Below are 10,911 nucleotides of genomic sequence, written 5' to 3' on the forward strand. Positions count from 1 at the left end.
ATATATATACACATGCACACACACACACACACACACACACATACACATACTGGACTAAATTCTCCCAGTCGAGCCCAACTAGAAGCCAAAGACAAGGGTGATGCCGTCCTCCAGCCTGTGGCAGCCTGGAGGAGGTGCCCGGGTCCTGGAGGGACAGACAGAGAGGACCAGCACCTCTGCCCTCCTCAGGGAGTCCACGGAAACTCCTTACACTCTGCTTTAGACCAAACATCTCCAACAATTACACATTTTTTCTTACACAATGAAATTTAATAATAATAAAAGAAAAATAACATTTTTGAAAGTGATTTAAAGTTTTAAGAGGTTTTTATTCCATTATGCAGCCAACGTTTTCCTTTTAAAGATTATTGGTAAAGTTTATTTTACTTTCTAACTCAAAATTTGTCCACAGAAACTTCTTGGGAAAGTAGGATTCCCTGCATCGCAGATCGACATAGAGGATTTGTGGGAGCTCAGCTGCGCGGCGCTCTGACGGCCTTTTCTCTCCCTTCAGGGAGGGAGTCCCTTCTTGGAGGACGTGGTAACAGTTGGTGCAAGCCCCTCCCGTCCTCCAAATCTTCCTTTGGCCTCTCCTGTTGGCCTGGTGAATCCTTCTACCTTCGCACCCCGGCTGTTTCCCTCTTCACCCAGCAACAGTTACATTCACTCAGAGAATTCCTGTGATTGGCTGAAGACAGCAGGGGTCGCCCCAATCCTCGAATCTGTTTTCTTCGTCTTCACCTCCGGCATGTTCCTGTACTCCCCACAGGGACTGAGACTGATTTGATTAAAGCACCAGAGTGTAATGGCCCTCAGAGCAGGGCTGATCCTGGGGTTCCACACCCTGATGACCCTCCTGAGCCCGCAGGAGGCAGGTGCCACCAAGGGTGAGTGCGAGGGCGAGGCGGGTGCGGCGGGGAGCAGAGATTTACGGAGTTGGGTTACATGAGGAGATGACAGGGAGGATGCTTGTTCCTCTCCCTCTCTGGTTTATGAACAACTTCCTTCACCAAGAGACACCCAATCCCCCTCACCTCTGTCACATCCACTCTGGACTTAAATGAAGGTGCAGCTAGGTCAGCTGCGCAGGTGCCCCATTCAGCCTTCGCTGACGTTCAGATTTCTCCTGATTCCTTCCTCCTTCCTGAGACCCAAACCTCCACCCAACAGGTGCCAGCAAGCACCCTGATTTCTCTGCTACCCCTGGCCTGGAGTGTGGCCCATCAAGTCCAGTTCTGTTGCAGTATTTATGCCCATGCCAGTAGTTAACTGTTTACCTGTCTTTGTTTATCGGGAGACATGAGCTGGTTTGCGGGTCTACAGCTGGTTCATCTTTATTTCTTTTATTTCCCTGGCCCGCCATTGTGCTGGGTGCATGCTAGTTCCTCAATAACTGTTGCTCAAACAACTTCATAGAATTCTGCAAGTATTAGAACTTAATCCCTAACTTCCAGAAAACTAGACAACAGTTATGGAAGAGACACACTCAGTCATAATGCTCTGAGATGGAGGAGTTGGGACATGAACTTTGACTTCTGACTCCTCATCCAGTGCTCTTTGCAATGCCTTGAGTTGCCTCTTCTTATCCCCTTGGTCTCTGGGTCACTAACCTTAATTCTTACTCCTGCCAGCCGTGGCCTGTTTCCCCTTACACCCACCTGCACTGCATCTCTGTGCAGAGCTCCACTACTCTCCTGTCCTTAATCATTCCCCCTCATCCCACCCGCACAGTCCCACCAGCTCACAACACAGGACCTGACAACACAGACAGGGCAGACGACCACAGCCAAGATTTAAATTCTGGAACCCCAAGCATGATTTTAGGCAGCCCCTCCTCTTCCCATCCTGATACGCCAGACTGCACTGTCTCTGTGCCGGCTGCAGTGTGCTGGGATGAGCCTCTTTCTTCCTGTCCTCTCCCTTCCCCTCTCCCAGGGCCAGCCCAGTGTCAGAACAGAACTGTGTCCCCCCACAGAACCCAAGATGGGGCCCAGGCTCAGGGACTCAACGATCACATATTGCAGATGAGACAGACACATTTTCTTCTCTCTCCTTGACCCTGAACTCACCAAATACAGCTGACCACATGGGCTCCTACGGACCCGCCTTCTACCAGTCTTACGGCGCCTCGGGCCAGTTCACCCATGAATTTGATGGGGAACAGCTGTTCTCTGTGGACCTGAAGAAAAGCGAGGCTGTGTGGCGTCTGCCTGAGTTTGGCGACTTTGCCCGCTTTGACCCGCAGGGTGGGCTGGCCGGCATCGCCGCGATCAAAGCCCATCTGGACATCCTGGTGGAGCGCTCCAACCGCACCAGAGCCATCAACGGTACCAGCCCTCCCTCTGCCCACCCAGTCAGGCGGGAAGGTCAGAGAAACTTCCAGTTCCTAGACCCCCATCACTCTGGGGTGCACTCTCAGTGCCCATGCCTGTCATGCCCTGTCCCTTTCTTTCCCAGGAGGCTCCAGGTCTTCCTAGACCCCGTTGGCACTCCTCTCCTTGAGGAATGACACCTCTCACCTGGACTCCCGCCCAGGGACCAGTCAGATATAGGACCTCCTGGCATCCCACTCCCTCCCCAGTCTCCTCTCCCTCTGTTTCCTTCCTCTCCTGCTCCAGTGGATACCATCCCAGAGCATCCCCTGCCCACAGATGGCTACGAAGGGGGAACGTCCCTTAATCCCAGTCCTAGTAAGGCCCTGGGATGAGGGATGAGCCTGTGGACTCAAGCCCCATTCCTCCTAGTGCCTCCACGGGTGACCGTGTTCCCCAAGACTCGGGTGGAGCTGGGCCAGCCCAACATCCTCATCTGCGTCGTGAACAACATCTTCCCGCCTGTGATCAATATCACCTGGCTGCGCAACGGCCAAGCTGTCACTGAGGGAGTGGCCCAGACCAGCTTCTATTCCCAGCCTGACCATTTGTTCCGCAAGTTCCACTACCTGCCCTTCGTGCCCTCGGCCGAGGACGTCTATGACTGCCAGGTGGAGCACTGGGGCCTGGATGCGCCACTCCTCAGGCATTGGGGTACGGAGCCCCCTCCCCACACACCCTCCTGGCCCCGGGTTTCCTTTACTCTAGAATCCTTCCCTATACCACCAATTCCTTCCTTTCTCTCCCAGAGCTCCAGGTGCCTATTCCACCACCAGACGCCATGGAGACCCTGGTCTGTGCCCTGGGCCTGGCCATCGGCCTGGTGGGCTTCCTCGTGGGCACCATCCTCATCATCATGGGCACATATGTGTCCAGTGCCCCCAGGTGCAGAGGCCCCGGGAGTCTAGGGGGTGGGGGAGGAAAGTGGATGACTCTGAACAGGACATGGGCGGAGAATCAGAGATTCTGTCGCGGGGAAAGAGTTCAGGAAAGAAATGGGCATGGAGGAAAGAAGCAGAGGTGGGATGAGAGAGTGAGGTTTTGGGGGAGGTGGGCACTCAGAGATAGGATCCTAGCATATTGAAATTGAGCAACGTCGATTGTGTGGTTTCTGCTACTTTAGGTAATGATCCTTCTGAGAGAAATGACTTGTGGGAGACACCCTGCAGATCCTCGTGGATTTGTGACAGCTCCTGCGTGCTCAGTGCACTTTAAGTGCATCCTGCTGTGCTGACCTTGAGTGGGATCAACCTCTGTCCTACAGGTCCCCTCTTTTTTGGCCCCAGTACTCATGGCAGGGTTTGTGGGACACCTACTAGCTTCCCTTCCCTTTCAACAAACACACACACATTCTTGCTCTACCCAAAGCTCTGGCTGGCAGCACCAAATGCTTTGGTAGTGTTTGCACTGTGTCCTTTTTAGGCCTTGGCCAGTTCTCCCAGGGTTGAGGCATGTGGTGCTGGGGATTGGCAGCAGTCCTGGGGCCCGCACGGGTGTGTCTTGCTCCATTTGTCCCATTGTGTGTTACTTTGTGAATGAGCCGTTTCACATGGACCTGATGAAATTTGCCTCCTGAGTTCAGTTTTGCCCTGAAAGGGATGCAGATCATCCTGTTCCTCATGACCCCCTCAGCTAACAACCCCCTCAGCACTGGGACAGGACAGGCTCATGGGGACTCCACTCCTGCCTGGGTTTACTCTGTATGAAGAGACCATTGGTATCCTGCCATGATGTCATCTCCTTTTTCTACTTTCCCTAGAGTCCCATGCATGACAAAGAGAAGCCCAAGGCTTGGATAAGGTGGCCACTTCCCTCAGTGGGGTCAATCATGTTAGGTAGGAGGTGGTAGAGTCGGTGTGCAAGGTATCTGGTAAGAGGGGCGGTCCACCTAGACACTCTCTAAAAAAGCGGCCCAAAAAAATTTAAGCCAACTTTCCGGGAAAAAAAATTAAAACATACAAAGAGATAAGTCACCATACCACGTAGTTTATGTCAAGACCAAAATGAGTAGTACAGATTACGGTTTTCAAACCAGAATGCACATAAGAACTGCTTGGGATCCTTTTAAAAGTACAGGCATTGGCCTGGTGCAGTGGCTCACTCCTGTAATCCCAGCACTTTGGGAAGCCAAGGGGACAGGATCGCTTGAGGCCAGGAGTTGGAAACCATCCTGGGCTACACAGAGAGACCCCATCTCTAAAAAGAAAGATTTAAAAATTAACCAGGCATGGTGGCTCGCACCTGTATTCCCAGTCACTCGGGAGGCTGAGGCTGGAGGAGTGCTTGAGCCCAGGAGTTCAAGGCTGCAGTGAGCCAAGATCACACCACTGCACTCCAGCCTAGGTGACACAGTGAGACCCTGTCTCTAAATAAATAAATAAAATATAAAAATAACAGGCATCACCCAGACCTACTGAATTAGAATCTCGGGGGTGCAAGGGGCAGCAACAGGGAGGCTGTCTTTTTTGAGACAGGATCTCGTTCTGTCACCAGGCTGGAGTGCCATGGCACGATCTCGGCTCACTGCAACCTCAGCCTCCCGAGTTCAAGCAATTCTCCTGCCTCAGCCTCCTGAGTAGCTGGGACTACAGGTGCGCACCACCATGCCCAGCTAATTTTTGTATTTTAAGTAGAGATGGGGTTTCACCATGTTGGCCAGGATGGTCTCCATCTCCTGACCTCGTGATCCACCCTCCTTGACCACCCAAAGTGCTGGAATTACAGGCATGAGCCACCGCGCCTGGCCGAAGCTGTCATTTTTTAGCAGGCTCTGGATGACTCTGATGCAGCCATCCTGGACCTGGGCTGCGGTCTGGTCACTGGGACACAGTGACATAATCAGGTGCCATGGGGGGTCATGGGAAAGGGGGATCCCTAAGGTCTGAGGTGGACCAGGAAGGCTTTCTGAAGAACCTGGGTCTGTTAGGGCATCAAAGCCAATCAAGGTACAAGTAAATAGGGGCAAAATGAGGGTTTGAACTGTGAGCAGTTGGTCCTGGAAAAGAAAGAAACCAAGAGATTATGGGGACTCCGTGGGCTTCTTAAGAGAGAATAAGCTGAAACCAATGACTAGAAGACCCTGACGGAAGTGGAGGAGAATCATCTCAGGCAAATTTTTTGTGTGCCAGTAACAGAAACCCTCTTCTGTGTGATCACATGCAAAGTATAGGATGTTTGCAATATAGCCGTGGGGAAGAGTGCAGGGCCCAAGGGTAGATTCTAGCCAGGCCTCCCAGGAACAGAACTGGGATCCGAAAAGCCCGGAGAAGCTAGAGCTGCCCCTCCAACCCTCTCGGATCCACACGGTCTGTGTTCTCTAGACCACCCTGCATGTTAGCGGTGTTCTCTCTCTGTGGACTGACAGTCCTTTTCAGTGAACATGTCCACCCGAAAGCTCCTGAGTTTATATCATCTCAGCCCTCACAACCCACAAAGGCTCTGTCTCCTAGTCACAGCTTTAAATTACTGGAAAAATAAATGACCGGCCAAACGTGGAGCAGGTGTCCATCCCAGCCCTGTGTAGTCAGAACAGGACACAAGATCCCACACAAATGTGGCTGCCAAGCACCCAGCCCCGGGGCAAGGGGTCAAGTTCTTGTCAGAGAAAGAGGAATAAATTGGTTCTCAGAAGACACCACAAGATACGTGTGTTCCCAACAATCTCTGATCTCTGCTGATCTTTTGCTTAGCAGTTAACTTGATGCATCATTGGGAAGGTGTTTCTCTCATCTCCATCCTAAGGCTTAATAAAGTCATTAAAATTGTGTTCTTTTGACCAAAGAAATATATGGTGTTTTTGTTTTTTGTTTTTTTTCACTGTTGCATATACTACCCTGAAGTCACTGGAACTTCTAGGAATAATTCCGGAGCCTTTAGATTTATGCGTCTGCGTGTATACTCACATTTGTTTCTAGTCTCAAGGTACGTAGTGTTTTATTTTAAAAAACAAATTGTGCTCCTGCATTCCTGATCTTTCACTCTGTTTTAGAACAGACATCCGGTAGTCTCCTGTCCTTTGTATCCAAACTCTCCCTTTTTGCAGGGTTCCCCTACAGATCACAAGCATGTCATCTCTCCAGATAATGAGAACATCAAGTCCTCTGTCTGTCCTTGACCCAGTCTCCCTTCCACCCAAGCTCCTCCCGGTCACGCCCTCTGAGAGCGTCTGCATGGACAGCCTCCAGATCCCCTCTTCCCATCCACTCTCTTTCGGTTTTAATTTTTAACCAAATTATGTTATATGCATAGTTTAAAGAGTCAAATAGTTTTTACAAGATTTGTTACAGAAATACCAGTCTCCAGCCCCCTCTGCCACCATATCCTCAGCCTCACAGAAAATAACTTTCAATTGTTTTAATGTGTTCTGTTGGTATTAACCTCCCATCTCTAAATAACATGTTTGGGTTGCTACATCTAGATTTTTCAGCTTTAGACTTTATCTCTTTACCTCCTGCTGTGGGAGAGGGGGATTTAGATTTTTTTCAGCCTCAAAGAACATCATGCACCCTTTCCCATGCCCCTTCTTTTAATATGAGTATATTGTAATTTTTACAACATAGTAAAAATTACTATGCTTACTATGTTTATATCAGTATGACCATGTAATGGCAAACCATAGAGCAAACCATGCTTGCTCTTCCTTTTCTAGATGACTTTGTTTTCTCTGGAGTGTGTAATTGTCCTATTTTCCTTTGTGTGGCTGTATTTGTCCTTATTATTAATGAATCACAAAATTCCTTGCAGTACAATCAAACACGTCAGGTATTCTGTCAATTTTACCATCAGATGTAACTCTCCCAGAACCTTCTGTCTGCTCCAGTCTTAACTCTTTGCCCTTGATGATACAGCGTTCACTCTGAGATCACCCTTCGCCATCCGCATCAGGATTTACCTGTCCTCCGAGTTGGATCTTCTCTTTCTTGTATCCAGTCATTGCCCCTTTGTGGTCTGCCTTATTTTAATGAGGCACCTCTTCTTTCCACTTCCTGAGAAACAGTGCATATGAGGAAAACTTTGTATGCTTCGTATGTCCGAAAATGTATTTATTGTACTCTCAAACTTGAATAATAGCTTGCATGGGTATAAAATTCAAGACTGGAAATCATTTCCACCAGAATTTTTAAGGCATTTCTCTATAATCCCTTAGCTTCCTGTGTTATTGTTGATAAGCCAAAAGATATTGTGCCATGAAACTTGGTATGTAATCATTGTTGTTTTTTTCTCTCTGGAAGCTTATAGGATTTCTGCTCTTTCCTTTCCTCCTTTAAATTCTTATAGGTGCTCCATAACCTACAAGGTGAAGATCCTTCTCAAACTGTCCTCAGTGTACTGTTTTAACCATATTTCTTTTCTTTTCTTTTCTTTTCTTTTCTTTTGAGATAGAGTCTCGCTCTGATACCCAAGCTGGAGTGCAGTGGTGTAATCTTAGCTCACTGCAACCTCTGTCTCCCAGATTCAAGCAATTCTCCTGCCTCACTCTCCTGAGTAGCTGGAATTACAGGCACCCGCCACCACGCCTGGCTAAATTTTTTTATTTTTAGTAGAGATGGGGTTTCACCATGTTGGCCAGGCTGGTCTCAAACTTCTGACCTCAGGTGATCCACCTGCCTTGGCTTCCCAAAGTGCTGAGATTACAGGCATGAGCCACCAAGCCTGGGCTATTTTAACCATATTTATAATAGCGCCTCCTGAAAATGGTCAATGCCTAAGTCACAGAAAATTGTTGTTGCATGTTTACTCCTCCCTGCCTTTGCACAAACTATTATCTGTGCTGGACCTGCCTTCCTCCACCAACCAATCAAAATTCTACCTGCCCTTCCAGGGTCCAGATTAAATGTCACCTCTTCTGTGAAGCATTTCCAATCCCAGCCCCCAATATGCTGGCCACCATCTCCCTACAGTACTACCACATTCCGCCCTTTGTCAGCTGACTGTGTATGAATTTGCCTTTGCCACTAACTGCTCCTCTAAAGCAAGAGAAGTCTGTGTCTTACAGTTCCAACACCCAGAACATAATGGGCATTGAAACACTGTAGAATTCTATTTAATTCAATTTTGTTTGCTTCAAATCCAGCCTGGTCCGACTGTCTGCAGCTGGTTTTAATAACACTGGCTACTGTTTACCCAACACATGCAATGTGCCCAGCCTTAATGCTTTTCACGTGTAGTGGATTTGAATCTTGGTCCAAAAGATTAATAAGATAGTGCGCAGAATGCAAAAAAATAGTAAACGTCTTTAAATAATCGAAAATCTGATTCAAAACCTGCTGTTTAAAAAATCTTAAATCTGATTCAAAACCCCTGCCACGAGGCTGGTTTTAAATTCAATCTGTCATTACTGGGGCTTCTGGTCTCTTACAGTTGTTCCAAGGGTCTGCGCCCTGACATAGTGCTGAGGCCTTGGAGAAGCCCCTGTTGTCTCCCTGCATCTGTCCAGACTGTTTACTCCAAGCATGCCCAGGGCTTAACCTATATGGTCTTTTCAACTGGCAGCTCTGCTGCTTCTGCACCAGGCTTGGGGCAGGGGAATCTTTAGTGAGGAGTGATCCCCAGTGCCTGGGAGCAAGACTGCAAAGGCGCACCACACGGCCAACTTCCCCCTCCCTGGGAGGCCTCCCCACCTGCCTTGGCTGCCGCGAAGAAGCAGGGCTCTTTCAGACCCACAGGCCACTGTGCCTTCCTCAGTTTAGGAGAACCTTCCCCCTTTGCCTGTCAAAGGCATTCCCCTCTCTCTCTCTGGCACAGTGTCTGGGACACCTGGCATCATGTCAAGTGAGCTTCAGGTTTTGGGAAATCCAAAGCCACAAGAGGAAGGGCCTTGGAGGTGACATGTGCTATTGTCTTGTGTGACAAACCTAAATACAAACAAAGAAAAAAGAAAAGCATCATTCTGCCATACATGAATTATTTTATTTCTTCCTTATGACCAATCTGCAAGTTAAGTATAATGATTTCATTTTATAGAGAAGGAACTAGGATTCAAATTACTTGACTTGCCCAAGGTCAAACAGGTAGGAGGTGGCTGGAAGGTCTGTGTAATGCTAGAGCCCATGTTCTTTCCACTGCACTGTCCTACTCAGCAGCGAATGGAGAACAGCTTGTGAGACATGAGGCAGGATGAACAGGGTGAGACATCAGTATTACTAGGATATGTGTAGGAGGAGGTATTCCCAGCTTTGGTAACAAATAACTTCTGAGGTTTCAGCAGCAACAGGCTGCAGGGAATAAGGTGAGCTTGAAGAATGACTGGGGTTGGAATTACTGAAGAGATTTTCTACTCCATCCTGGATCAGTCGAAGCACTCCCCTAGTTCAGACTTTCTTTCTTGCTTAGTCTAAATTCCCTGCTGGCCAACAAGACTCTATATGATCTGGCACTGCACGTGTCCTCATCTTTACTTCCCTCCACTCATCCTTCTTTCATTAAGCAACAGCCACACTATCTTTCCCCAGAATCCTCCTGCCCAAGATGTTAACATTAATGTCTCCAATTTGTCACCCATTCACAACTCATGTGGTACCAATTCAGAGAAGCTTCATTGACCAACTTTGCTAAATAAACCACCTATCTCCAGTCTCTCCCTATCATGTTACCCTATTTATCTTTACAAACAGATGCCTTTCAATGAATGATGTCCCACTTCTCAGGCTTTCCTTATTTCTCTGACCTCAGAAAAGCTTCCAGACAAGTGATCATGCATGCAGAGGAGCGGATTCACTTCCTCTCCTCTCCTTATGGTTTAGGAGGTTGCTACCTATGACTTGTAATTTGGCTCCATCTTGTGGTTTGCGTCCACCCCACATGGAGCCTCCAAATCTGAATAAGCCTAAGGTCTTCCAAGGCGGACTCCTCGGCACTTCTGTCCACTGGAAACGTTCTGCTGCCTCCTCCCTAGACTCCCAACACCGCTCTTGAGACCTTGTCAGATTCCCAGTTGCCCTTTATTCCTTTCCTCAGGCCTTCAATATATGGATGTGCTTCAGGTACAAGTTCTTACTGTAATGCCTGGAACATGGTGGTTACTCAATAAATATTTAAAGCCCCAGCTGACTAAAACAAAATGTAGTCACCCTGCTCTCAAATTCCTTGATGACATGTCCACATAAAGAAAAATAAATTAAAATTTGTTCTTCCGATATTAACAAGTATTGTTTTGTTAATACTGTTATCTTTCATTTATTGAGCACTTCCAATGTGCCAAACACTAGTCTAACCAATTGATATTTGTCGAATCCAGTATCTCCACATTCACTAAGAAGCACACCTGGTATTTCCTAAACTGTTGCATGAAACCCAAGTGTTTAGGAGAGTGTTAATAACCTAACCAAAAACAAATCAATAGAAGTAATATTTTTCTGTTAAAACATATTTTAATACATGTAAGGAAATGCCAAACTTAAATATGTATCTTTTTGTTTTGTTTTGTTTTTGACACAGAGTCTCGCTCTGTTGTCCAGGCTGGAATGCAGTGGTGCCATCTCAGCTCACTACAACCTCCGCTTGCTGGGCTCCATTGATTCTCCTGCCTTAGCCTACCGAG

The 10,911-nt window shown here is 47.9% G+C and overlaps 1 protein-coding gene across 2 annotated transcripts; it reads left to right on the top strand.

Annotated features, from left to right (window-relative positions):
• The first annotated feature begins 725 nt into the window (after positions 1 to 725).
• LOC105531110 (HLA class II histocompatibility antigen, DO alpha chain) lies at positions 726 to 6,148 on the top strand. 2 transcript variants are annotated; one of them, XM_011968931.1, is made up of 5 exons: positions 726 to 887; positions 2,079 to 2,327; positions 2,745 to 3,026; positions 3,122 to 3,257; positions 3,496 to 6,148. In XM_011968931.1, the coding sequence occupies exons 1-5, from the start codon at positions 806 to 808 to the stop codon at positions 3,497 to 3,499; spliced, it is 753 nt and encodes a 250-aa protein (XP_011824321.1). In that variant the 5' UTR covers positions 726 to 805; the 3' UTR covers positions 3,500 to 6,148. The 2 variants fall into 2 exon arrangements, with proteins under 2 accessions (XP_011824321.1, XP_011824322.1); XM_011968932.1 differs by lacking the exon at positions 3,122 to 3,257 and having other exon boundaries at positions 772 to 887; positions 1,936 to 2,327; positions 3,496 to 4,029.
• Positions 6,149 to 10,911: the final 4,763 nt, after the last annotated feature.

The sequence above is a fragment of the Mandrillus leucophaeus genome, unplaced genomic scaffold (genome assembly GCF_000951045.1).
Source record: "Mandrillus leucophaeus isolate KB7577 unplaced genomic scaffold, Mleu.le_1.0 Scaffold867, whole genome shotgun sequence".
Lineage (NCBI taxonomy): Eukaryota > Metazoa > Chordata > Mammalia > Primates > Cercopithecidae > Mandrillus > Mandrillus leucophaeus.

What these genes read in the sequence shown, in the direction of transcription:
- LOC105531110 (XM_011968931.1), top strand. Translation starts at nt 806, where the DNA reads ATGGCCCTCAGAGCAGGGCTGATCCTGGGGTTCCACACCCTGATGACC. An exon ending in CCGCACCAGAGCCATCAACG is followed by an intron (nt 2,328 to 2,744) that starts GTACCAGCCCTC and finishes CATTCCTCCTAG; the next exon opens with TGCCTCCACGGGTGACCGTG. An exon ending in GCCACTCCTCAGGCATTGGG is followed by an intron (nt 3,027 to 3,121) that starts GTACGGAGCCCC and finishes TTTCTCTCCCAG; the next exon opens with AGCTCCAGGTGCCTATTCCA.